The sequence below is a fragment of the Electrophorus electricus genome, chromosome 4 (assembly GCF_041902795.1).
Source record: "Electrophorus electricus isolate QZ-2024a chromosome 4, ASM4190279v1, whole genome shotgun sequence".
NCBI classification, from domain to species: domain Eukaryota; kingdom Metazoa; phylum Chordata; class Actinopteri; order Gymnotiformes; family Gymnotidae; genus Electrophorus; species Electrophorus electricus.
In genome coordinates this window covers 40,147,594-40,175,581 of record NC_137500.1, presented here as the reverse complement: position 1 = coordinate 40,175,581, position 27,988 = coordinate 40,147,594, and the positions used below count along the sequence as shown (strand labels likewise).

At 43.3% G+C, this 27,988-nt stretch overlaps 1 protein-coding gene and 1 long non-coding RNA gene across 8 annotated transcripts in view; one reads left to right on the top strand and one right to left on the bottom strand.

Annotated features, from left to right (window-relative positions):
• Window positions 1-368: 368 nt before the first annotated feature.
• The window catches only part of dgkg (diacylglycerol kinase, gamma), an 82,037-nt gene continuing 54,417 nt past the window's right edge, over window positions 369-27,988 (bottom strand). For 6 of the 7 annotated variants that reach the window (XM_081713799.1, XM_081713800.1, XM_081713801.1 and 3 more), the window contains 6 exons: window positions 23,537-23,601; window positions 16,433-16,523; window positions 13,904-14,105; window positions 6,887-7,007; window positions 4,928-4,988; window positions 369-4,201 (listed from right to left, as the gene is read on the bottom strand). In XM_081713799.1, the coding sequence (XP_081569925.1) occupies window positions 4,103-4,201; window positions 4,928-4,988; window positions 6,887-7,007; window positions 13,904-14,105; window positions 16,433-16,523; window positions 23,537-23,601 (639 nt within the window). In that variant the 3' untranslated portion in view covers window positions 369-4,102. Of the gene's footprint in view, window positions 4,202-4,927; window positions 4,989-6,886; window positions 7,008-11,057; window positions 11,519-13,903; window positions 14,106-16,432; window positions 16,524-23,536; window positions 23,602-27,988 lie in introns of those variants that run through there. The other variant, XM_081713802.1, reaches the window with a different exon arrangement.
• LOC145657594 (uncharacterized) lies at window positions 3,418-9,614 on the top strand. Its single transcript, XR_014123484.1, has 3 exons — window positions 3,418-3,531; window positions 3,712-3,795; window positions 8,482-9,614. It is a non-coding gene; the product is annotated as an uncharacterized LOC145657594 (long non-coding RNA).

Genomic DNA, 27,988 nt, shown 5'->3' with positions numbered 1-27,988 from the left:
GGCCAAAATGAACAGAGCTAGTGTGTATAGGGAAGATGTTGAAATGTAGGATTTTGGCCAACAGTGAAACTAGAAATAAAAAAATGACATAGCTAATTGTGCCATAGTGACTTTGGCAGGAGGCACCTGTACCAATAACACAAATGCTATATAGGCTTCTTGTGCCCTGTTAGTATCACGTGTAACACATGCTAAAATAACACAAAGAATTCCCTGAGAGGGACTCACATCATCAGCATAAAAGCGGTGACTCGTGTGATTAAATGCAAATTCAATCGGGTTAAATAGAGGATAAAACTAGTAGTGGATGGGTGCCATTATTGGATAAGTGCATTTCAGTAGACTCTCTCCAATCAACAACACCAGAGTCAGTTCTCAACCTCTCCCTTTATTCAATAAATCTTTTGTCCATCAGTATGGATGCCTAAGACTAATGAATAATGAGGAGGACAGAGGATAAGAGGGTCAGGAGAAGAACTGATCAATTCTTTCTTTTTCATCAGATCTCAGTCTACAGGGCTTGCACTGTGCCCTTGGCCCAGACTGACAGGCCATTATAGCCTACAATATAACCTACAAAATAACCTAACGGCAGAAAATAAAATACAAAATAACCTACCGGCTTATACATACATGTAGAACATCACAAAAGGGGATGATGTGAGCTCTACTATATCTTCCTTATTTAATACTGTTCATAGGTCGCTGCTAAGAGCTGGACTGTACTGGTATAAATGATGGTTCCTCTGTCAGACCTGCAGGCAAGGTTGAAATCAGAGCAAATGAAGAATCCAGAAGATGGAGCTTCCATCTAAGTAAGGTAGGAAGGTCTTTAGATTATATTACACAGTTTTCATGGAAGGACAGGCATAATCAATGGGAATTAAACATGGATAATCAGAGATTAGATAATCAGAGATTTTTGCACATGTAAAATGACTTCACTCCATGGACTGATAGTCAACCTCTGAAGACATCTGTGGTGTCAAGAATTAAACCTTTTGAACAGTTGGTGATGAGGGGAACCCTGAACTTACTTGATAAGTAATAATAATAATAGTAATGGAGAAGGATGACTGTGAACTTTCAACACAGTACAAATGGTTTTAAGATTTCCATTTGCTTTATGTTCTTTTTTGGTTGACTTATCAGTTTGTATTACAAGTGTCCTCGTCTGGGCAAAATGCCATTTTGTGTTTGTTGGTTAAGGCCATCAATCATTTACATTAACAGAAACAATGGAGAAGGTGACCACAGCATGTAACAAGGACAACTTTCCCTGCAGATAAAACGTCAATGATACACTTAAGTTCCCTGTTGATTCATTAGCTTTTCTCTATAGCATAGTTAACAAAAGAACAGCCACAGAGGTAATTTTTATCATAAACATGCTATGGGAAATACAACAAATAAATACAGCAAGCTATGATTAATAAGTAAAAGTAGATAACATCCAGAAATATGATGAAAGGAAACTTGTAGGCAGCTGCAACATTCAGCATGGTCTCTCTTTAAGCAGACATCTTTGTCTTCTTTGCTTCAGCAGGCATGCGGTGGTGTAACTTCAGATAAAATGTAAACAAATATATCTATATATACACAACTGTTCAAAATCATTCTCATTATTTTAGTTTAGTTTTGTAAAATGAAAAGTAACTGTAAACATGCACTCTTTTAACCAAACCACCTTTCTGAAGCACCAGAGGACCATAAAAGACTGCCTGATGACCACAGATGACAATGGAATTCTTCTGGTGAGATTCAGTATTATCTTTAATGATTAATCAACAGGAATTATGAATTATGGTAAACCCCCCCCCCAAACAAAACAAAACAATAACAACAAAAATAAACACAAAAAACCCAACAACAACAAAAACAATCCAAAGTCAGATCCTGCGGTCATCTAGGCAGATTTGTACTTTGTAGGACCTTGATACTGCAGCTGCGGTTCAGTGCATTTTAAAGGGACCCAGAGGCAGGGCACACACAGGCCTCCCCTGACATGACAGCTGTGTTCTGCAAGCTTTCAGGAGTATGATGCTTCACTCTACCATCAGTGCTCATCTCAAATGCGGATTTAAACATTCATAATCTGAAGTTAAATGAATTTCAAGATGGAAAAATTTAATCTGATCACAGATTTGCATTAAGTAACCTTAAGTAAGCTTGACTCTTGGTGTACTGGTTCTACCATCTCCTCACATGGTGATATGATGGCAGTGATCTACTGGTAAGGGGTCCAGATTGGAATGGTCCAGCTGCACACTATCCATGCAGCTGATGACCTGTATGGCGACATTTTCTTATTTCAGTTTTCACGTCAACCATTTGGTAACACTGCTAGTCTCTGATACTATAATACATTTCTCTACAATTTAAATAATCAAACACAATCATATTTATGGTTACAAGTCTCTCAGAATATACAACTACTGTCTATTCATATACGTGATAGTAGGAATCCTTAGTCTAACAATGACAGAATCTCTGAGGCCTACATTAGAAAGATGATGCTTCTCAACATATATGGTGTTCAACTGTCAGTACAAAAACAGTTTTTAAGATCTGACATTTGTGCAAAGAAATTAACACAGATCCTATGTCAACCAGCCTGGTGTTTTAATACTCACTACCTTTAGATTTAAAATAATGATCCAATGTTTTCATGCCAAGATTAGGAATAGTGTTTCATATGAAAACACTGCCTAAAATAGATACCTAAATTTAGATTTAGTCCATGCTATGGGTAAACCAGATCCCACCAATTGCCCTGTAAGAGTGCAGGACTATGTGTGGCATTTTAATAATGAAACCACAACCTCATTATTAACCCATAATCCATAATCCAAAACCCTAACCCAGTTTGGTCCACTCAGCACTGTCCCGAGACTGTGTCACTACTGGCACTTGTCAGTTCACAAAGAATGCATGTACTGAACTCATATCATAAAAAATCAAACTCAGAACTACTCTCTTCATTAGTGAATTGTTAAAAAGGCTTTAAAAAACCAAAACAAAAAATAACAACAAAAAAAACAAAACAAGATTGCTCAACACAGTGTGTTGCTAATTAATTCTGTAGATAATCTCTAATTTTCATTGTGCCATGCTGTACTTTGGCACAAAACCTCCTTAGTTTATCCTCTGTCTACAGTTGCTGGCAGACTGGGTGCGAGCCAAACCACTACGCAAATGTAACATTTTACAAATTCACACCGGTAATCTACGGGCCTCATTGGCCTGAGGGTGGACACCAGATAGGTTAGAAGCAAACCGAGGTGTACACCTCTGAGCTTGTTAGACCAGTCCCACCCACTGGCACAATCACCCAGTGCATAAACAGCACACTTCATAATAGATAAACATGCTGGATCATCTGATTACAGGGTAGAGTGTTGTGAGAGCCACAGGAGTGAGCACTTTGCCTGATCTATTATTCAGCACATTCAGGAGTTTCTTCTCTGGTCCTTCCAGGCCAACCTAGAGCTCAGTGACAACCCAGTGTACACAACCTACTCCCACTTGAGGGTATAGTATCTCTCTCTCTCTCTCTCTCTCTCTCTCTCTCTCTCTCTCATACTCTCTCATACTCTCTCTAGCTGCCTTTTCTACACTTAGTACTCTTATTCTCCACAGGTGTTTTTAAGACTCCTGAGCACCATACTCTTAACCTGTTTTTTCCTCATTTCATTTCCTCTCTCCCCTCAGGAGTTAATATTGTGAGGTGAACCTATCAGAAGTGGGAGGGCACATTCTGATACATTGGCAGTGGCCTTCTGGTGAGGGGTCCAGGTAGGAATGATTCAAACTTTACTGGCTACAGAGCCCACGAGAGGAATATCGTAGAGATTTACACAGGAACTGGTCATGACACTGATCTGGCTCTTTTAGTCACTGTAGTCACTAAATGGTAGGGTATTCCAAAAGTCCTTGTCCATGCAAGATAAAGTTTGAAGTTTTTTTTCTTCTGCATCTGTAAGTCTCCAAAGAACTGGACTTTTGTAGTTCTTCTCCCAGGTGTTTGCATCCACCACACCAAGAAGGAGCTGAGCATGGTGAAGGTGTGTTTGCATGCTTCAGGGAAGGGTGCATTATTCGTCTAATCACGACTTCTGTTTCGCCTCTTTAAGAAAAAGAAGGGCATTTTCTGTGGAGGACCCAGTAGCATGGGCACCTGATTCTTGTGTGTGATTCTTATCTGTGTGCAGCAGAGAGAAAGATGATCATGACTTTAGCAAAGGGGTACAGAATGAATAAACAGGGTTTTCATAGTATTTTGCAAGGCAAGTGTAGTGGATTTGATTTACTCGGCCAAACTGTCCTTCTGACTGCATTAGTACATTGCTCTTAACACTATTCTCTATCACACTTAGCCAATACACTGACAGCTCTCATCATACACATTCCAATAAATATGCTTACATTTGAGAATGTGACAGAGCTAGCCTTGAATTTGAAATAACATGAATACTGAGGTAGCGCACAGCTGGGTAAATGAGCTGCATATAGCAAACGATTTGTGCTGTAGTTATGTTCAAATGAACTCCTCTATGCATATTCCCCTCTCTTTAATGACATAATCAGTCATTGGTAGGGTGAGACATGACAGTGTTTTAATTAAGGAGCTGGCTGAGGCGCCTGGCTGTGCAGAACAGAGATGGAAGAGAGAGGTCGGATTGGAGCAGGTACAGAGATAAATCCCACACTCAGAGATTTTTGGAAATGGTCTGTTTTTGCACTATTGTACAAAACCTCAATCTAGTTGTTTTTAGAAGTATTAATATTACTTTACATCACAATACCATGCGGATAAAGTCTTCTGTTATACTGCGCCAACACCCTAAACATCATGTGTCCTTTTGAGCACATAAACATGTAAATGAGAGTAAAGTGAAACAGATCCCAGAGGCCAAAGGAAGCGCACCGTGCATGGAGGCTGCATCCACGGCTCACCATCAATCTGCATAGGCAGTAGTCTGGATGTTCTGAGACAGAGAGAGAGAGAGAGAGAAGCTGTCAGGGATCAAGTTGCAGGCGGTGCATGGGTGTGAGACTCCTCTATAACACTGTTGCTGGATGATCCTACACACTGCTTTCTTTGTTCTCACAAGCCCTTTCCCACACTGGGCCCCACTCTCACTAAACTCAGCACACACACACACACACACACACAAACTCACATACACATGCACACAGATATACACACACTCTCCCCCAAAGTTAGCTGACTCTTTTCAGCTGTGAGTTAAAGCAACACTGTATGGGAGAATGCAGATGATGAATGGCCTTTTTAAATCAGATTTTGGAAAGTATGAACTAGAAAGCAGGCAGGTTAGGGGGGAAAATAAGACTGGGCTATGAGCCACTTTCTCCCTCACCCTTTACCTCTCTCTCTCTCCCTCTCCCTCACCTTTTACCTCTCCACCTCCCTCTCCACCTCTCCACCTCCCTCACCCTCTCCCTCACCTTTTACCGCTCCCTCACCCTTTACCACTCCCTCTCCCTCACCCTCTCCCTCACCTTTCACCTCTCCCTCTCCCTTTACCGCTCCCTCTCCCTCACCCTCACCCTTTACCGCTCACTCACCTTTTACCTCTCCCCTTCACTCACCCTTTACCACTCCCTCTCCCTCACCCTCTCCCTCACCTTTCACCTCACTCTCTCCCTCACCCTTTACCGCTCCCTCTCCCTCACCCTTTACCGCTCCCTCTCCCTCACCCTTACCCTTTACCGCTCACTCACCTTTTACCTCTCCACCTCCCTCTCCCCTTCACTCACCCTTTACCGCTCCCTCTCCCTCACCTTTCACCTCTCCCTCTCCCTCACCCTTTACCGCTCCCTCTCCCTCACCCTCACCCTTTACCGCTCACTCACCTTTTACCTCTCCCCTTCACTCACCCTTTACCACTCCCTCTCCCTCACCTTTCACCTCACTCTCTCCCTCACCCTTTACCGCTCCCTCTCCCTCACCCTTTACCGCTCCCTCTCCCTCACCCTCACCCTTTACCGCTCACTCACCTTTTACCTCTCCCCTTCACTCACCCTTTACCACTCCCTCTCCCTCACCCTCTCCCTCACCTTTCACCTCACTCTCTCACTCACCCTTTACCGCTCCCTCTCCCTCACCCTTTACCGCTCCCTCTCCCTCACCCTCACCCTTTACCGCTCACTCACCTTTTACCTCTCCCCTTCACTCACCCTTTACCACTCCCTCTCCCTCACCCTCTCCCTCACCTTTCACCTCACTCTCTCACTCACCCTTTACCGCTCCCTCTCCCTCACCCTTTACCACTCCCTCTCCCTCACCCTCACCCTTTACCGCTCACTCACCTTTTACCTCTCCACCTCCCTCTCCCCTTCACTCACCCTTTACCGCTCCCTCTCCCTCACCCTTTACCGCTCCCTCTCCCTCACCCTTTACCGCTCCCTCTCCCTCACCCTTTACCGCTCCCTCTCCCTCACCTTCTCCCTCACCTTTTACCTCACCCTCACCCTCACCCTCACCCGCTCCCTTCCCTGCTTCAAACGCAATGGCCATGAGGTTCGTTTCTCCATTAGTAAATTAACATAAGTTAGGGAGGGGCAGTATGTGCACAGACGTGTTACAAACATTATTCATCATGCCTGGCTGCTGTTATGGCTGGGGCTGCTTGGAGTGGAGTGCGGGTAGATTAGCATTCTGAGTGCTCAGCTGAAAAGGCCTGCTCTTGTGTCATTGCGGGCAGCAGCATGGGATGCGTCTATCTGTCAGGGTGAGTGTGCGCATGGCCATGTCCCCAGAGACAGCAACGAGGGCAGAGTGTTTGGGTGTGTGAGCTGTGAGCAGGATAGATGCTGAGCTCATGGTCAGAGCTTTGACTGGTGTGAGTGTTCCAACACTGACCTGATGGTCACGCGGGCACACTGGGCAAGACGGCGGCCAGCGCTCTTGAGGCCTGTGTAGATCTGGCCCATCTCTATGGCCCCTTCTAACCCCACCACCTCTAAGAGCTGGTCACTCAAGTCTGGTGGAGGAAAGAGAGAGAGGGGAGGGAGGGCATATGAACTGTAAAGGGTATAAGAAATGTAGCGGGTAAATGCTGGCTAGGACAAATACAATTAAAACAAAGTTTGTTTATAAAAAATGTAGGAGTCAGTGATAGAACACAGATGTGCAGACATAGACTAAAGCAGCAGAGGTCTTAAGGTCAGTGGCTAAGCATAAGACAAGGCTAAGCTCTCGTACATGCTTGTAGAACATTGTTTAATCTCTTTACACACATTCATTAACTCTCTGTCTCTCTCTCATGTAAGCACACACACATACACACACGTGCACATACTCTGCCACACATCCACACACAGAGCCATGCGAAAACATACACACACACACAAGCATGGGCACACACCATGATGATGTGGCGTGTGACAAAGAGAGCAGGTTTCTGCAGCGTGCAGTGAATGAGTTATAAAGCCTCCCTGAGCTCTAAGAAAACCACACTCATACTGCAGAAACAGGAAGATTTGACAGATGCTACATGTAACCCATTATGTGCAACATATTTTATTAGTGTACAATATTTGAGACATATCTCTCAAAACAGATCAAAGAAAGTCACTACTGCAAGGCAGGTAGAAAAATTGTAATATGTAATTAATGAACCCAAACTGTCTTTTGTGGGAACTATAAAGGGTAGATTTACTGTAGCCACTAACACACAGCTGAGAGGTACTCGATAGCTCTAATAGTGGCTGTGTGAGCACAGCACATATACATCCCAGTAAAGCCCCGATGGTGGAGTGGGATTCACCGGTCATCTAACCAGCGAGTCAGGTCTGTTTCATCTCTCTCTCCCTTGGTGTCTCTTGTTCATGTTTTAAAACCTGACCTACATTGGCTGCTAATCTGCATGTACATCCACTACTCACTGGCTGCTCAACTGATAAGAGTTTGACACGCTCATGCAACCAGGTCACACGAGCCCCTGTGCACATCACCCGCTCCACACACTCCATCGGGGCCGTCGGTCAGTTCAAACTTCCGAACAGCCCTAGGGCAAATGAGCAAGCAATCAGCGGTTTGGCTCCTCCATGGTCCAAAAGCACAATGGTTTCCTGCAGTCTGTTCTGCTAGGGAGCCTAATAAACATGGGCATACTTTTCAGTGACATGGCTGCAGTGTCTAAATTAAACAACAGGATCTGCAGCACAGCAGACACACTATTAATGCCATACACTGCCAGACTTGACACAAGACAGATATGTTTTTGGGAGCAAACAGGAAATGCTGGGTTCCCAGTGAGGAGAAGGCATATCCCACATGGGTGAGGCTGTGACTCGGCATGGTGTGAAAGGGCCTAAACACCCCAGAGATGTCCTGCACTGATCCAGAAATGCCCCAAATTGACCTGGAGATGCCCTGAACCGACCCAATGGTGTCCTACATTAACCCTTGAGATGTCCTCCACTGACACGAACACACTCTGCACTGACCTACAGATGCCAAGCACTGACCTGGAGACATCCCTCCACTAACCAGGGAGACGCCCCACACTGACCTGGAGATGTTCTGCATTGACCTGGTGATGCCCCCCCCCCCAACCTGGAGATGCCCTACACTGACCTGGAGACGCCCTGCACTGACCCAGAGACGGGTCTGGTATGGGTTTCAGCAGGCAATCAACTACAACCTAACAGCAAATTTCAGGTTTTACGGTAACAGTAAAGTTAAACTTATGGCTGAAACTACGTCCAAGACAGGAATAGTGCTGAGTAAGCAGCACTTTGCCTACTAACCCCTCAACATCTCGCTACAGCGTTCCTGACTCCAACAGGAATATGCGGCGCTTATGAATGGATCCATAAACTATGAATGCAGAATAAATGAATGCAGCCTTCACTGTTGCACTGATGAGATAAGTTAATGAGTCACTGCTGAATCATTAAATATAAAACAACAACAACAACAACAACAACAACAACAACAAAAACCTATTTCAAGGTACATATTACATAACAAAGTCCTTTGGGTGAACATTAATATGTGTTAATGTGTGCCAAGAACAAGATGCATATGCCTACACTTGCTTTTATTTATACAGTAACTAAAACATCCCAGATATTACAACAACATGAATGGTTTCCATTACATTCACATGTAGCACACATGCTTAAAAATGCTTTGTCATCTACTTATAGAAGCCAGTATTAATAAGTTATGTTAGTTCAAGACACCGTTGAATTAAGATGCTGGTTATACATTTTTATTTCCAAGCATTTGTACACTCAGAATAATTTACATAATATAAGAAGGAGTCATAAAAACTGCATGCAGCCTTTGTTTACACTTGGAATACCCAGTGATCTGAACTTTGTCTTGCATAAAACAAATGCACAAGAGGTTGATGAAGGCGTTATTGATTCCTGTGAAAACAAAGCATCCTGAAATAGCAGGATCGGGTTGCCTGGGGAGACATGTCTTTGTGACCGTCCCCCATAGACTGACCTGATGGGCAAAATGCAAAAGGCGAACACACCACTGCACTTTTGTGGGAAAAGATAAGAAAACTATGGCAACAGTTCATACCTCCAATCCTCTGTCAGATCATAAGATGACACCACCATGTAGCCGCGTACCTGCAGGTCAAAGTCTATATCGAGAAATTCTCATTGCCTCTAGTGTTTTGCCCAGTAAGATTAACAGGACTCAGAGCCATTAGCACAAAAGGGGGCCATTAAAGAGGCCAGATTAGAGTCTCAGCAGTGATACCATCCTCCACTGCGAGTGACAGACAGCTCTCTGGGACACTCACCAATCAGACTTCTAAATGCAGCTCAATAATAAGCATGCAATGATACACTTAGGACAACATGATTCATATCCTTATAATAGCTTTATAATTGGACAGTCCCAGGACATTTTTGCTTTGAAATAACAATGCAGAATGAATTGAAGACCACATATTTCCTGGACAATGTATTATTTTTGAACACTCTAAACAGTCATTAAAATGTTTTATTTTCACACAGAAAGAGAGTAACTGTATTAATGATAACATGATATGAGTCCTAGAATACGATATATGAATATGATACATGATAGGACAATATTCTGCATCCTTAATCAATAATGCAATCACTAATTGAGAAATGCTCAGAAAAGGAATCTAGTATCCAACTCATGAGACTGTTTTCCTTCAGTTTTCCTCATATCACAAATATGACCATCTTTGTCAGGTCTGGGTGTTTTTATTCCGGGCAGTGCATCACAGATAGGCCATGCTAAGAATAGCTCGCAAACGGGCACCTTACATAACCATGCCAGAATGCATTCTGGGGAAGATCAGTGTTTTTGCGCCTAGCTCAGGCCATCTTAACCAGCATTAAACGGAACTGTTGTGAGAAATAGCAAAACTGTTCTGAGATCAGCTTTAGCAGCTGTGCAGTACTGACTCTGGGACCATGCCGAAACACTGAGACACACACAGGCTCAAAGGAGAAGCACAGAAATATGCTGGAGGCATCAGCTAAATTCATAGCACCAGATCCAACACACTATTTGTAGGCCAGTTGAGATCAACATTTATAAATGTTGTCAATTCAAAAGAAGAAAGGGTTTTCTATCTGTAAGATGTGTGTAGCACCTGATTAGCAAAAGAAAGGTATTTTTATGTGGACTGCAAAAAGTTATACTATAGTGTGAGACACTGTAGTATAAGAAGAAATGTGTGTGTGTGTGTGTGTGTACAATTCTGGATATTTTACATCCATTTTTTCTTCTTAAAAGCAGGCGTTTACAAAGCCATGTGTTCTCCTGCCTTCCCCTGGAGCAGTGTGTGTGCTGGCTGACAGGCAGGCGAGGCGAGCAGGTATTCGCTCTGTTTCCGACCCCCTTCTCCTTCGAGCTCTGCCCTCAGTGTCTCAGGCTTTTCTCCGCAATGGCAGATGGTCAGGAGGAACTGGCTAGGGTGGAGGCACGGGGGCGGCCTGGAACTTGGCATGAGCACACTGCACAAGATCCACCTCTCTTTCACCATCTCGCGTGCTCCCAGAGGCTGGCCACAGCAGAGGGGTAGGCAGAGAGAGAGAGTGGGGGAAAGAGAGAGAGAGAGAGAGAGAGAGAGAGGGAGGATCAGGCAGAGTGAGGGGGATAAACAACCTGAAGCTGGTTATACGTGGAAATGTGTTGGAGATTTGAAACGCTGCTGCTCTGCATTAGGAACTTCACGCCAACTTCGACTTCTGTCTGCTTTCCTAAAGCTGCTGCTGATGACATCATGTTACAGCTCTGCTTGGTCTTTAGTCGTGGGTGTCTGGTTTATTCCTCTCCATCCTATGTAGGCTCACTCGGGCCAGAAAATCTGCTTGGACCGCCTACATTCGCACACCCCGCTCCTGGCTTCACGACAGCCCTTTATTCACGTCCTCTCTCTTTATTCACTCTCTGTCAGCAGACTCTCTTCACTTAGTCCCTGCTTGTCATTTCAACCTCTGTGTCCCGAGGCTCATCTCACGGTGCAGCCCAACAAACACAGGTCTAATGAAAGAGATCATGAAAAAGAGTCTTTTAGGTCAAAACATCCTCATTCAAGAGGTATGAGAAACACTCTTAAAGATGCCACCATTCTCCATAAAGCGAAAGCCAGTGTATTGATTGGCTGATTCTGACTGCTGTTAGAAGAGACTCTTCCAGTGAGTCACCACATTCCCACAATGCTCCCTGGGTTGGGCGTTTGACTTCTATTTGTGTCATGTGCAACAGTGAGGAAATAGAAGACAAACTGTTCTTTCTATGTTTGTGCCTGTGTGTGTGTGTGTGTGTGTGTGTGTGTGTGTGTGTGTGTGTGTGTGCTTAACAATGAGCAGTTTGGCTACTGTCAAGTCCTGAAATATTTCTTTGCATAAGCCTGAGTGTGGTAGGTCTTTTGTGGGAAGGGTGGGGTGACTATTGCAGAAAAGAGAGAGTGTATATATGGGGGGGGGGGAGAGAGAGAGAGAGAGAGAGAGAGTATATGAGGGGAGAGAGAGAGAGAGAGAGTGTAAGAGAGAGAGAGAGAGAGTATATGAGGGGAGAGAGAGAGAGTGTAAGAGAGAGAGAGAGAGAGAGAGAGAGTGTGTGTGAGAACAAGGCCAGGAGAACTGTGACTCTGCTCCTCTGACCCTGCCACACAGAGAGCTTGGAGAACTGGACAATAGAGACTGTAGCTGCTATACAGATTGTATTGACTGCACTGATGCCATCTCTAATAAAACTACAGAAAAGTACTTCTCACGCTACAAACTGTCAGCTACAAGCTGACAACTAGACAACTAAGCTGCTTGTAACATTGTTGTCAACAATGCTGTCAAAACGTCAAAGCCCTCATCAAAGCGGACATCCACTTTTGGTCTCGGACTTTTGTTGGATTGGCCTGTATACTGTAAATTCTGAATGTCATTAAGGGCAATCATTGCTGAATTAGGTGCTGTGATAGTAAGAGGTCAACCCTTACTTGTTGCATTAACAGCAGGACGGAACCTTAAAGACTTGACTCCATGCACAGAAATGCAACAAATGCAGTAAACACTCAAAAAAAGACAATTAAGAGCTGTTCTGTTCTCCACAAAGCCTCATTCTGTAATGCTCTTCCCTCTGTCCTGTTTTGAAAAACCACACTAAGAGATATTCATACATCAGCAAATATACATTAGAGGATAATTCACAAAAAGAACCTCAGGACTCCAAGAATAGCACTGAACAACTTGCCTTATTTCCAAACAGCATCCCAAAGTAAACGTTCACTCAAATTCCTCAATTTAAGGAAACTAGTATGTTCTTTTAAACGAGCTTGCATTAGTTTCTTTGGGTGACATGAAGTTAACAGTTTTATCTATTCATTTGTGTAGCTTTTTATCACCACAAAATCTTCGGTTTTGTTCAGACAAAACAGGGCTCTGAATGGTTCAACAGGACACTGAATAGTGAAAGATGAGCTACAGTCCATCCTGATAGGCACTGCATTATATGCTGGGCTGAGAAGTGCTGCCTGTAGGGCAGTTAAAGATTATTGATAAGAGTCACACCACTGATACGGCACCCCTGCCACCCCTCCTCCCCCTGCCCCACCCACTCCTCTCTACATTAGTGACTGAACTCGCATGGACCCTGTTACCATGGAGACTCTCAGGCCCTACTGAATAGAAGAAACATAGGAATGGAGTCAAGATGAGATAGTGAGAGAGGAAGGGATGGAGAGACAGAGTGAGTGTGAGAGAGAATGAGACCAAGGTGTCAATTTCCTGAGAGAAATAAAAGAAAGGAATTTGATTCTCACACAGTACACAGCTGTCATCTAAGACATCACCACCTTGAAGTAGTACCAATACCACTTCCAGAAATATTTTAATGTCCTGTGCCCCCACATAAGAGCACTCTGATGATAGACCATATAAAGACACATGCAGAGCTGGAAGAATTGACTTAAGATGATGAAAGAAAAATGTATTTATTTTTATTTATTTGCCCTGAGTGAAAGACAATAGAGCAATGAAGCCAGAGGGAGTGAAGGGCACATGTGGCCTCCTGACAGTAGAGTGAAAATAATCACTGCAGATCCCCAGGGATCTGGACTCAACTCACGTGAGCCTAAGCTGGGGTGAGTCAAAGCAGCTCCTAGCACTAGCACATGCTAAACAGCCCTGAACAGCAAGCTGCTCTGAGAGAAGGAATAATCACTTTCATGCTTGGATTGAGAATGCTGGGAAATCAGGGTGTTTTTTTGGCCACGCCACTTCACACAGACGACCTAAAATGCGTCCCGCTACTGGAAATGGGGAGCTTTAAGGGAGTTACTAGACTAAAGCCTCTGTCATGTGAAATGGCCTTTCATGGTCTCACATCAAAACACTGGAAGCTTGGGAATATTGCCAGGCACAAACTCACCCTGCACGCAGAATTTGAGCTCCTTGGCATCAGTGACAGTGCTGACTGGCGCTCTCTCTGGCACTTTCTTGCTCATGCGGTTATAGCTGCGTCTCTTCTTGGTCTCGCCCCACAGGTTTGAGCCTCCATGCATGCTGGGAATGTTGAGCACAGCAATGCCCTCCAGAGACGTGCTGCTGAGGTCCAGGATGATACCATCACACTAGGAGAGAAAAAGATGCTACATGGCCTTCCAAAAAATCAAAATATCTTCATTTATTTATTTATTTATAATAAAAATGTCATTTTAGCTTTCACGTTTGCTTTTCACAGTTTTGCAGAAACTGTTTAAGTACCAGCTAACTACCTTTCTCTTTCCCTGTTCCACCTTGGGACAGGGTAGGTCAACACTTCCTCCTTGGAACATTACCTTGTACCGCAATAAAACATCCTATGTCCACTAGGCATATACCAACCCTCTGAAACCAATCTGACAACAGATAACTATTGCTAAATATGTAGTACTCTTACTGTTGGTATTATTCCATGTATTGAGAGTGATCTGTTATCAGTAGCTCAGTAGTTCAGTAGTACCTTGTGGCTTCCCAAACCTTGTTGGTGTCTGTGACATTTGCTAAGACACAGGGCAAAAAAGCATGGGAAAGCATTCTTTCTAACTGAACAATTCCTGGGCGACCTAGCATGACCACTAAGCTCTAAAACTATCTCCATCTGTAAGAGCAGATATGTTACCTTAGGCAGGCAACAGAAGGAAGACAAATTCCACTGACCAGGCTCTTAAAAAGTACCACTGGGAGTGAGACATCAACAGAACTCAAGAAAAAAGAAAAATGAGAATAAACACAGCGTATGTCATCAACAAAGGCTCTCAGGTAAGTATATCTGCCAGTCTATTCAAAAAGAACTCGACTAAGTGTGCCTCAAATAGAAAACTAAAAATAAAATACTTGGATGGTATTGTATGATGTCAACGACCAACCTGATTCAAACTCAGAATGTCAGCAGTGGACAGTAACATGAACTTAAAGAGGCTGAAAGCTGACACATTTATGACATAATGAGATGGTTCGGTGTGCATGAAGGCCCACATAGTGCAGCGGCTCTGTCCGGAGACTGCTTTTCTTTTTGGAATTACACTTTAGTGCAATTTTCATAGAGCTTTTCCACTCTTAAAAAAAGGGATTCTTGATGGTCATAAGGTTTGACCTTAATTCTGCCTTGTGCTCACACCTAAACCCTTTCTGTCACCTGATTGACTCACAGTCTGAAAAACAATAATATCTGGGAGCTGTATAAGTTATGAAAAGTTGATATGACATGAAAGTTTTCACTTAGGGGGTATGCTTTAGTAAAAACTTAAAAATTTTGCAGAACCTCAATGGCAGCAAAAAGAGCTAGAGGAGAAAGCCATAGATTAATTCTTATTATTTTAAGAGTGTATTTACTTAGTGTAACACAAAGCAATATAATTCATATTATGTGATGAACCATACTCCCATTGCTTTGGAGCTGTTTAATACTATATATTCATAGCATCTCCAGATAGTAGCAGTATAACAATACAGTACTAAAAAAAGCCCCAAAGAATGAAACTTCCAAACAGTTTATTGACATTTAAAACTGTGTGTCGATACACCACTTAATCTCATCTCATATGCTATATAAGGATTTAGATGAGGCAGTACAGGTTTTTGTATTGTTTTCAGCTCATGTTTGTCAATATCCAGCTTGTTAATTTTGATTTGACACAAAATTTGCATTTTAATAAGACAAACCAAAACTAATGCATTACTGAATTAACCTAAAAATATCCAAAAATCTAATTTTGACCTTAGAATCAAAAATTGTATTGAACCTGAAAATATATGTATTGTTAGCACATGGAATTGCTATGAATACTAGTTTAATATAGTAAAATTTTATATAGTGATCATACAATCTACAATGGACAGTGCACCCTAAGCTTCAGATATACAAACTTATAACTAATCTGAACTTGGGGTCATTTCATATTTTCATTTTTAGTCAAACATCCAGCTGCATCATCCAGGGATGTCTCTACTAATAATAACCTGTGTCATTCATCGTGACTGTCTATAAGTGTAGTATAATTAGGCTAGTTCTTTGTGTTTCTGTGCTCCAAGCCCAGCGGAATTCCTTTGCGACTGTGTGCTTCGGGACACTAGTGGTGATGGGTTATTTCAACACGCCACAGATACCTGACCCAGCAAGCCAGAGTCTAATGCAGTGGTGAAACACCTGCTGCATTCATGAATCACAGTTTACATGTTCAGAAACAGCTCAGGATTGGCGAATGGCCCAGAAGATGGCATTTAGAGAGCGACCGGCATTATGGCTCACCGTTTAACGACATCTCGGCTTTCATACTGACCGTTCAGAAATCATAAAGGGACTTCCTCGTGGAAATGTTGGACATGACAGTTCACAGCCAAAATAGATATATGTGATGGTGGGATTCCATGTGACTTAGGTATGGTGTTTTTAATGGGGTCTGTGACCTGAACTCACCTCCACTTCAATACTCTCATTCAGTTTCTTACAGGTGGCTGAGATGGTCTCCGTGGTGCCGAATTCAAAGTACCAGAGTTTGTTTTTCATCCTGAGGGGGAAAGAAAGGATGAAAGACAGATAAACTCATAAAAAGGTCTGAGGAGTGAGGGGGTGTCAAACCTTAATATACCATAATATGTGACAGTAACATGCAAAAGTTTAGGCAGTGGTAGCTCAGTGGTTATGGTACTGAGCTGGTTCAAGCCCCACCACTGCCAAGATGCCACTGTTGGGCCCCTGAGCAAGGCCCTTGACCCTCAATTGCTCAAGTTGTACTCAGTCATAATTGTAAGTTGCTTTGAATAAAAGTGTCAGGTAAATGGAGGTTGTCACATCCCAGAGTAAATTAATAGGAGCTTACTGTTCAACTAGTGATGTCTGAACCAGCATTCACTCTTTTTTGCAGTTGCCCAGAATAAAAGTAGAACTAGCATCTCAGCTGCTATATACAGCTGCTCTGTCATTGGAACAACAAACACATTTGTGTTGACACACCCGTATGCTAATGCTGGTGTGACAACAAACGCCATCGAAGGAACACTGCCTTGAGTTGTCAACAGATCAAACAGCCCCCCTGCCCCCTCACTGATCTACAGCACATGACAAACCTCCCACAAGCACAGAAGTTCAAGCTCACTTCTAGCCCAAGAGCCAAATCTGTACCAAAGTGCCACGTTTTTTTTTAACTTCTTTATGATGCGTGGGGAATGTAATCAAGACTCATTTGTGGTTCAGCTGTTGAACTAGGAGCTGAGAAGGTGATATTTAAAAAATCTTGCTCATCTGATTCAAACAAAGCAAAACTGAACTGAGCTTGCCTATTAACCAGGATACACACTGAAGTCTCAAATCAATCATACCAGGAGAGCATTTCTCAGGACTCATACTTAAGTCTCAGGTATCCAGTTACAATCTCTCCAGTCCCAGAGGATCCAGCTCTCTCTGCTGAGAGGCTGCTCCCCCTTCTCCTTCCTATGTCCTGCTGAAATATTGATGGGCTACACAGAAAGCCCAGGCTGACAGGTGGGAGGGGCTTGAGCAGCAGAGGGTACCCAGAGCTGTGGGCTGCTGTGGGCTTGAGAGCACCATATCCAGCATGGTCACTCTGAGGTCACAGCCACTCAAAGGTCATGGAAAGGAAATCGTGTGTAGGAGAGCGAGCGGCCACAGGTGTGTGTGGGTGAATCTGAAAGAGTACCAGGAGGAGAAGTAAATTTAGCAAGCATCGGGAAGCTGAAGGAACACTGCGCCATTGGGTCCTTCGGAATCCCCATCCTCTATATAAACGTGTTGCATTCTCACTTTGCTAACGAAACCAGCAATTTACACCTTGCCTACCCAGAAGAAGGTCCACCAAAGAGGTGCGCTGCTGATAATGATGACACACTTACTTAATCAACGAGCTTTGAGGTGTCTTGAGACTGACAGCAATGATGTACTGCACCTGCTAGTTATACGATTTATAGAGTATCCAAAGTGTAATACCTGCATTTATAGAGTATCACACAACATGTAATACCTGCATTGATGACTTTACCAGTCAAGAAAGGAGACATAAAAGTATATTACTGTCATACATATTAAACAAGCATTGAGCTCGTTGCTGTTTGAAAACTTAACCATGCTTTGTGCTATTACTTTAGGACCTCATTCTGTCGTCCACTCTCAAGTTGGACCGCAGTAGCTCTTTACCTTTACTGGGTAAATTTAAAGGATTATGGGCATATTCTCAATGGGAAAAGCTGCCTACCCTTATTATCTGGCTTTGAACTGAGAAGCCCTGTAAAAACTAGCAGCATGTGATTTTCTCTTGGCTTCAATGTGACGAATAGGAAACCAAAAAAAAAAAAAAATTGGGTTGCATGTTAGCAGCATATAAGCATCTCAGTGCCAAAAAGAGAGACATTTTCCCAAAAATGTACCCTTATTTCCTGGCATGTATCCAAAGGTCTGTTTTTGGACTGGGAAGGCAGGTCACCTAAGAGGCAGTCCAACTCAGACTATGTGATAGACTTCAGGTGAATGTGTATAAAAGAAGCATAAGATGTATAAAAGAAGACTAAACATGTCATGTTGGGATATATCACAGCATTGGACAGCATAGGGACCAAATGAGCATAGGGACCAAAGGTCATTTGACCTTTAGGATTACACAGTCGCATTACTCAAGCTAAACACACACACACACACACACACACACACACACACACAGACACACACACACACACACACTGCAGTATCACCTTAAGATAGCCATCTCCCATAAGCCCCTAAGAGCAATGACCTGTAAACCTGTGCGGTCTCTCACCCTGGATCAACATGGTTCCCAGCCACTATACAGCTTAGTCGTTCTCCATCTGATCCTAATCTAGATAGCTAATCCATATAGCCTCTGGGTGACATTGGGGGTTTAAAGAGGGCATGGGGGTTTAGAGAGGGGATGGGGGGATTAGAGTAGGTATTGGGTGTTAGAGAGGCTATGTATGTGTGTATTTGCATATTTTGTTATAGTACTATTCCAGCAGAGTATGGAAGGAACTCTAGCCTATGACCAGGATCTGAACATCTGACCTTTCAGTTGCACATATCCTGGCAATTTGCCACTTGTTCACTTTGCTTTATATCAGCTGACTCGCTGATATTAAAGACAGCATTGTGACTGGGGCCTGTGATAGCAGGATGGTCCACAGTCCCACCACGGTCAGCTACTTGAGGTGCTGAGTTGTGATCTTCACTTCTGTCTAGTTTAAGTGTTCTAATAGCTTTCGAGTTGTTTCTTTGTATAACAGCAGTTCCATAGAATGCTGCACATAGATAACTCAGGTCTGATTTCAGGTGGCCTACGTGTAACAGAGCCTTGCTGTGTGTATACGACCTGCTCCACTGCCGGGGGGGGGAGCTCTGGCGGGCTGTTCTTTTGGCAGAAGCTAGCGACAGTAAGGAGGAGAGGAGTATATTTATCCCTTCACTCCAGGCCCAGAGCCGCAGGGAACGACAGGTTCTAGAACACTGCCATGCTGGTTCTCTTCTGGACTCTAGCGCACACACATATGTGCGTGTCGTGGGATACACACCCACACATACTCAAGCACACATACGCATGTATGCACACGCACAGTCACAGGCAGGCGCGCATGCGCATGCACGCACACACGCACGCACACACACACACACACACACACACACACACACACACACACCTAAGAGCACACTCAGACAGTGCAAACACAGACATATGGGTTATGAAACCCACGCTACCATGCTGGGCAGACTCTGCATGACTGGGGTTCGGACCATATCTGGGCTTATCCTTCCCCAGTCACATGATTACTCAGCAGTGGATCTTTATCACAACAAGGCTCAATCAATCCCATGCTATTTATTTCCTTAATGAACCACTGGAGGAGGTCGTGGTAGACAGAGGAGACTATGGAGGCTAGAAGCAGGGTGAAAGGAGGAGAGCTTTCAATTTTACCAGGGCATTATATGTTAATTACCTATGTTTTTTTTACCATACATGAGATTTTGGAAAGATCTGTTAAAACACAAGCAGTGAATTCTAACTGTGACCAACATATATTCATTATCGTTGACCAAACATCTTGAGATTTACCTTGTAATAGTTGCTTCTTGAGCACTGATAAAGAGAAGAGGCTCACTACCACTTAGAGTACATCTGTTATCAACTAATATAGCTGCTAATGATTAATGGCGATACTCTAAGCAGTAATGACATACACGAGCCTCAGTGAATATGCCACTGTACTCGTTTACCCCACACTGAGGAACCTGTTCTTGTCTCAGACTAATGGAAAAATGCTGCACCTGACTGAACTACTGACCACAACATAATGTGCTAAAAATCAATGGCTCTCAACAATGTCAACATTCAACAATTCAGTGCCAAACTCAACCTATGCCACTCTCAACTCACTCTGCAAAAGGCCCACCTTTAGCAAAAGTGTGATACACTTGCTTAATTCCATTATAAGTCTACAACATTAACAAAGATATGAAGTTTGACTGCATGTCCCTTCCCTGTACTCTTCCAGCTCAATAACATAAACATTCGGATGCATTTACATTCCGGTGTTACAGAGAATTATCTCAATTACACAACTTAAAAGGATCTCAGCTATAAATCATAAAAGAAAGTCAAAGAAATATATGAGAGTGTAATCTAACAAAGCATTAGGTGTGACAAACCCGTATGCTTCAGCACCCATGAGTCAGTAAAGCCTCTCTATCCTCACCATTGTTTTGCTGGGAAACTGAATGTCAACAGAGTCACTGTTGTTATTGTAATATAATAGACAAAGAGGTTTTTTTTTTTTGTTCCATGGGGCAATTTGACACCTTTTGGTCCAGAGCGCTCTCTCCTTCCCCACAGGGGGTGGAGTTGGACACTCAGTGCTGGGTCATTGTGATATGTGTGATCCATAGTTTTTGGATCGCTTGCTTGCGGTGGAGCAAGCTCTCACCGCCTCCTCACCTCCACACAAGTGCTGTACACATGTGCACACACTCGTCCAAATGCATACACGTGCACGCACACACACACACACACACACACACGCACGCACACAGAGAACTAGTAATAAGAATTAGAATTATGAAAAGTTCATTTCAAAGGTTTCTTATATACATGCACATGCAGAAATCTTGTTCCTCTAATCCACTGGCAACAAACAACAAATAAATAAAAACAAAAGAAAACAGAAAACACAACATGACACTCATGTTGTTTGTCAAAAAACAGGCCCTTTAACCAAAGTGAAACAGCACAAATCCAAATATCAAACGATTTTAGCTGACACGTAATAATAATGAACAGCAGAACTCCATAGCAACTGCCACTCATGTACCATCTGGTGGCAAAGAGACATTGAGAAGGATTTCTGTGCTTGTCTCTCAGTAGAGTGCACTGGAATGACAGATGCACTGTATTGCTAGATCTAAAGAAGAAAAAAGCAGATGCAGGGTTTTTCTGGCACTACTTTCTGTTTTATCGTTAGATGACACTCTGAGAGTTGACATTAAATTAAAATGTGCTCATAAAATTTTTTCTCTCATAACAAATTTTTTTCTCTTTTGCATCTCCATTGTTCTGTCCTCAAGGCATTTTAAACAGTTCATCACTAAATCCAACAGGGGCAATAAACAAGAGAATGAAGAGGTGGTGTTAAAACCTGGCTCATTCAATAGGACAAGCCATATTTCAGTTCCCTCGCCATAGCATGGGAATCTGGCTCCATAAATAATGTATAATGAGGATCTCAGCTCAACCAGCTAATTCAGCTTGCTTGCTTCCATTATACCTCCTCTGAGTCATTATGGGATGATTACATGGCCTCTGTGCTACCAGTGCCACTGTCACTGTTATACTGTAAACAGCCCCTTTCGATTGAGCTCTAACCTGTTAATTTTTTTTTTTTTCAGGATTTTACAATGGAGCTCTGTTTACCAGATCCAGTCTCACATCTTAGGAATGCTCATTAGTGCCATCCCAATACTCTCCCACACTTCCTGTGCAGTTATGTCCTTGAAATGAGTTCTGAAAAAAACAGTTCTATACTGCCTAGTATTTTTGCAACTGGAACTGTGAAATTATAATGTTGGTCCCAAAGACCTGACCTTCTGCCAGCCCACTTTCCCAGTCTGTCCCACGGGGGAGGAACACCCCTGGGGGGAAGAGCGCCTCATGCAAGAACAGCCACTCACAAAGCAGACCCTACTCTGGTGGAAGGGTTCCATTAAGTTGACCAGCCAGAGGCTATGATGGCTTTTTACGGTGCGCCTCAATAGAAACTGCATCCGATGAGGCCAGAAGACAACGGAGAGGCTCCTACTTCAAAGAGCAGCGCAGACACAGAGCAGTTCTCTGTAGGATGATGGGGGCGTGGTATTTTTGGCGCCGATAGCCACGCCGTTACAGGATTACTCGGAGCTACAATGTGCCAGAGAAAAAGTGACAGAGGTGGTGGGAATTTGAGGTGAATCCAGGTTTTTTTTTAATTAAAAAAACATTGTTCAATATAGAGGTTTTTAACAGTGGCCACTCCATCAGCGAAAGCATGGAAAGGTGCTATTTTCTTAACATCATCTTAGCACATCATGCTTACTCATCCAGCAAATTTGCTCTGCCTCTACTTTTCATACTAAATGCTACAATGAAAGGGAGGTAACAGAGGACTAATTTAAATTAGATGCTATCTTTTTACCTTCCCACTCTAAACGCCCTCCTCTTGAGCAGAGATGACCAGTTCTCCTTCCACTGCTTTTCTACCTGTGGCTTGTGAATTGTGACAGGAGATGCACTGTGTAACATTTCATTAAGAATGTTAACATTCACTCCAGCTCTGTAAGCAGCTAGGGGTCAGGGCTATCTAGTTCGTGACCAGCATTCAACCCGACACTGGCACAGACAGCTTTCAGAGAGAAACGAAGAGAAAGCTTTTCTGTGCTCACTAGACTATTCTTTTTGAAGATCAAAAGGAGAAACTCAATTCTACAATGCTTGTGTCTCAGAATGCTGAATTAGTGCATGAATGTATGTTCCTGATCACCTTTAAGCTATGAAAAAACAAACAGTAGGTAAGGAACAGAATGTCACAAATTGTTTCCTAGTATGCATGTCATTGAAGAGGTAAAAAGACTCTTGTGGAGCTCAACGGCACTAAAAAGGGTGAACGCATAAAACTACTCCCTATCACAAAAAAAGTTGCAATTACTGAATGTAGCCAGCAGCATCAATCAATTGATTTAACCAGGCTGGTTGTGTTTATTCTTTCAGTGATTTCTGCGACTTGCCCAGCAGTTAAAGCCTCTCACCACAAAGATACACGACACATGGGAATTATGAACAGTAACTGCTCCCAGAGAATTGCAACTATTTTGGTCAGGGTCTTAAAAGTGTACTAGGCTTACTTCATGTGTCAAGGAATACACATTTCAATATGAACAACAGAATATTGTACATGTTGAAACATTTTTTTATTATTATTTTTTTTTTGCTCTTATTTTCTATCTGTGGATTGATTGTAGATACTGTCTGAGTTTTACCTGCTGTTGAACTTTTCAGGATGTTTCTCCCTCATCAAGTGGAATCGGTGAGCTATGGATGCATCCTACATGGCAAAGAAAAAAGAAGGGTTAGCTATCAATCTTTCTACAACAAGGCCAGAATCTTAGCTTTGCATTCTTGCACACTCATGCAGACAGTGTATGCCACAACATGGTCGCAGGAGAGGATATAGGACCCAAGCTTTTAAGCATTAGGGGATTAAAGTAAGTTCTGCTCTAGGGCCCGAAGGCACAACCAGAAGGCTGTCCAGACATGACGCAGATATGTCTGTGAAGCCCTTCTAACAAAGATCAATCTTAACAGCGTTAGCAGAAAGCTCTCTCAAAAACCTGATCCAGCGTCATTTATAACTATTACATAATGTCATGTAGTGGCTCTGATTTGCTGTTTGCTGCTCCTAGATCAGTGCCTGCAGGGGTATTCTCCTCCCTGCTGCAATCCTAATGGCTGCTGCTGAAAAACAAGGCAAACTCGGGAATTAAGCAGTCTTTGTTTTAGAGCCAGAGCCTGCAGGCCGGGAGCAGAGTGGAAGGCTGGAGAACTGTTACCGTGGCCTCCAGGAAAGATGCTTCAGAAGATACGACTGCTGGGCTGGGCAGAGTACACAATGCTGTGAGGGGGGCTGCCGAGCAAGAGAGCTTGATGAATAAGTGATCATATCAACAAGCGATAGACTCTTCAGGAACGCAGGCATGGGGGGTTGGTGGGTTGGGTGCTTAGAGCCTGGGGTGTGAGAGGGGGGCTGATGAGATGAGCAACATGGCAGTGATAGATCAGAACAATAGACTGAGAGTGAGAGCACACCAACCACACTCACACATCTATGACTTGTCTAAACAAATTCTCGTGGATGCATGTGTACTGTCAAAGGCTTGCCAACACCGCATGAACAATTAAACCATGATGGCTTCCTTACTTTATTGAAATAAGTTAGTGTAACAGTTAAGCACACTACATGACTACACTGGCTCAAGCATGCTTAATCATTTACACTGCAAAGAGCTAAAAGAACATTTAACACTCAAAGCAGCTTTGGCAACAGACCTTCAATTTCCAGTAACAACATTAAATTTCCCTATCACAGCCATAAATGCACCAGTAATTCTTGTTAGTGCTTTAAAATGTAACTAAATTATTCAAGCTAGCATGACACTATAATGAGATAATGACGGTCAGTATTCCTGCTCTAAAATGACTGGGCTACAGTGTAATGAGTCATGGTTTTAAATTCGGCTTTAATCAGATGAACTCACTGTCCTAATAATTCTCCTTTAAGCATCACAGCTCTGGAGGGACTGGAACACAGTCAAAGAAAGAATCATATTTCATTTATCAACTGAGATTTCTAATTGACTCCTAGCTTCCAGCTTGCTCATACATCAATCATTTACACTTGTGTGCATTAAGAACATTTTTTTTCTGACACTGAAATCTACAGCACAGGTAAAACATGAGAGCAGTGTGAGTACCCACTGTACCCGCTGTACCCGCTGCGGTTGCAGTGCAGAGTGGACAGGCGGGCCAAGGTGGGTAATGGCCTCTAGGGTGCACAACAAAACAGCACAGTGATGGTGGGTGGCCATCAACTCTACTGAGCCTTCCTGTGGCAACAGGGGGCAGGAGAAAGTCTGCAGGCTGGGGCAATGGGACAAAGCCCAGGTGAGGAAAGGGGACGCTGCTATCAGCATGTCCTCACTGAACAAAGGCCAGCATGTGCCTGCTGCTCACTGTCATGCTTTCCTCTCTGTCTAACCTACTGCATGAAGCCTGTGGCAGGAACAAGATTTGTTACAATGCACTGTGTGAAGATGGGTGAACATGATCAAAATGAATTACTAGCTGTTGAGAGTTTTTGACACAGGGTGAAAAACATCTGAAGTGAGTTTACTGTCTCCTTTCCTACCAACAAGCTGTTGTCATTAGCACACTGCCGTCATCCGCTAAACCTTGATTAAAATCAAAGCAGCAGAGCGCAAGGAGAGAAGCCAATTGATAAGTCAGGCTTTTAACTGTAACAGATCCCTCCCTATATTTAGATGTTTACACGTGCAATAGCAAAGGAGCTCAAAGCCGCCACATCCTTCAGGGGCACCCAGCTCAGCAGCTTGCACGCACTCAGACGTCCTGTCAGCAGCGCGCCTGTCACAGCGCGTGACATGCTAGAGGGTCTCGGTGCCTCAGCCTGCGCACTGTTTCACTCTTTCAGACAGACAGGAAGCGAGCGAGCGCAGGGATTCTCTGAGTCTGATAGCTGCGGCACATTGAGGGAGCCGCGAGCAGACCGTGCTATGCTAGCACCTGCGCTGGCTTCCTGCCCGTACCTGCAGGTGTGGCAGCAGTCTCGCAGGAGGGGCAGGAAGCATGCTGGGCGGAGGGCTTCTGGGGGAATGAAGTCTGCACCCTGCGTCTACCCCAAACCCCTGAGCAGCACGTGCTGATGCATGGGCCTGTGGTAAGCCTGCATACTGCTATGGGAGAGCAGTCGATCTCAGATTGAAGCAATGATGGTAAATTATTACCATGCCACTATAAAACACTAAGATAAATTGCATTTTTGATGTGTCTGTTACAAGAAAGGTTGTTTTATGACCAAAATGCAGAAACTCTGCCAAAAATTAAAACACTGTTGTCAACAGAACAAATACTGATTTATCATTTTTAAGGACATGTGTGCAATAAGGCTGCGGTTGCTGTATCTTGATACGGTGTGAAACAACGGTATGAACCCACAGTGTAACACTAGGTTACATTCTAGCACGGTTCAGACGCTGTTTGCCAATCTGCTGTACCTGAGAAAAAAAAAACAACAACAACAAAAAAAATCCCGGCACAGTCAATTGGCATTTCCTGTTGCACATCTGTTGGCGGTTGTTTGATTTTGCTGTTAGGGACTGTGGTGTGAGAACGCACCGGGGAAAAGCAGTGATAACCAGAGCCGAATGATTTGGGGAAAATAATAACAGATGTTCTAATTGTTATTTTGATGACCATTACTTCAACAACAAATAAATCATGTGACTATGTTCTACAGATTAAGGATGTGCATTCAGGAGCACAAGATTCTTAAAACTCTGCCAAGAATAATTACACGTTTATCTTGTTTTTTCATGAAAAATGTTTTTATCAAATGATGCAGCTGTTGCAACTTTCAAAGAGTACTCTTCTAAAAGTATTTCATTTATTGTCATGATATAATGATAAATAGAACTTAGAAAACAAATACAAAACCTGCTAGGAGTATTGATGATGTGTAATTAAACTTTTACAACTTGACATTTGCATTCATTTTTCTATTACAACTGAATTGAATTTAAATAATTGTTCAAATTGTCATGATCACAAACAAACCAGTCTTGTGCTACAGAATCCTGTCTAAGCAGAGAGAGAGCTGGCTGCCACCCTGACCTTTCAACCCTCTTCTTTTCTTTCATATGCTTTGCAGGCTCACTGCTGCTGTGCTGATATGAAAACATTTTGGTATGATGTCATGGGCACTCCATAAAGCTGACATTAATGCCTCTGGCTGCATGACCCTTCCCACCTAAACACCCCAGACATGCAGAGCACAGGGACACACTGTCCTCTATATCAATCTCTCCTCCCCATTAATAAACAAAGTATCCTTACATGTGCTTCTAAACTGCATATTCTTCTAAACCTTTAGTAGTTAAAAAAAAAACCTATAGCACTTATTATACATCCAGAACACCTATCTATTATAAGAGGGAAGACTGGAGAAGTAAGTGAGGTAATATTCAGGTCACAGTGACTTGTGCAACCATACAGTGATATTGCAAGTGTCCATGTCCATCTGTGGTTCTGTCAGCGCTGCAGGGAGCAGGTGCATCTGGGACTCATCCCCACCCTGTAGCATGTGCAGTAGCAAGTCAGTGTTAGTGTGCATCTGTGAATATGTATGCGCACCTCGTCTGTGTGTTTGTCTGGGGAGAAAAGCCAGAGAGAAAAGCGCTGTCTTCCTTGTATCTTTAAGACTGGCCAGGTGTCACTCAGCACGGCCATTCATTATGGCGGTAACCTGGTCTGAACCTGGCAGCCAAACACTTCCTGTCACTGATACTTCCTCTGACCTTCAGCCTGTGCCAGTACAACACCTCCCCTAAACACACATACACATGCGCTCGTGTACACACACCCGCACACACATACACAAATACACCCACAAATAATGCACGCGCAAGCACACACACACACACACACACACACACACACACACACATCCAACCACACTCTTGAGCAAACATCCTTATCATTGTGCTGTAGGCTGGCTTTGCCCTGATTGCTGGCTATTGCCCTAACTTCTGCACCCCTCTCTAAGCATTAACCTTACTATAAGACTGAGCTCCTTAGATAACAGGGCCTGTTTTGACAGAGTGACAAGGCACCAAAACTCATCTGAAATCAGATAAATG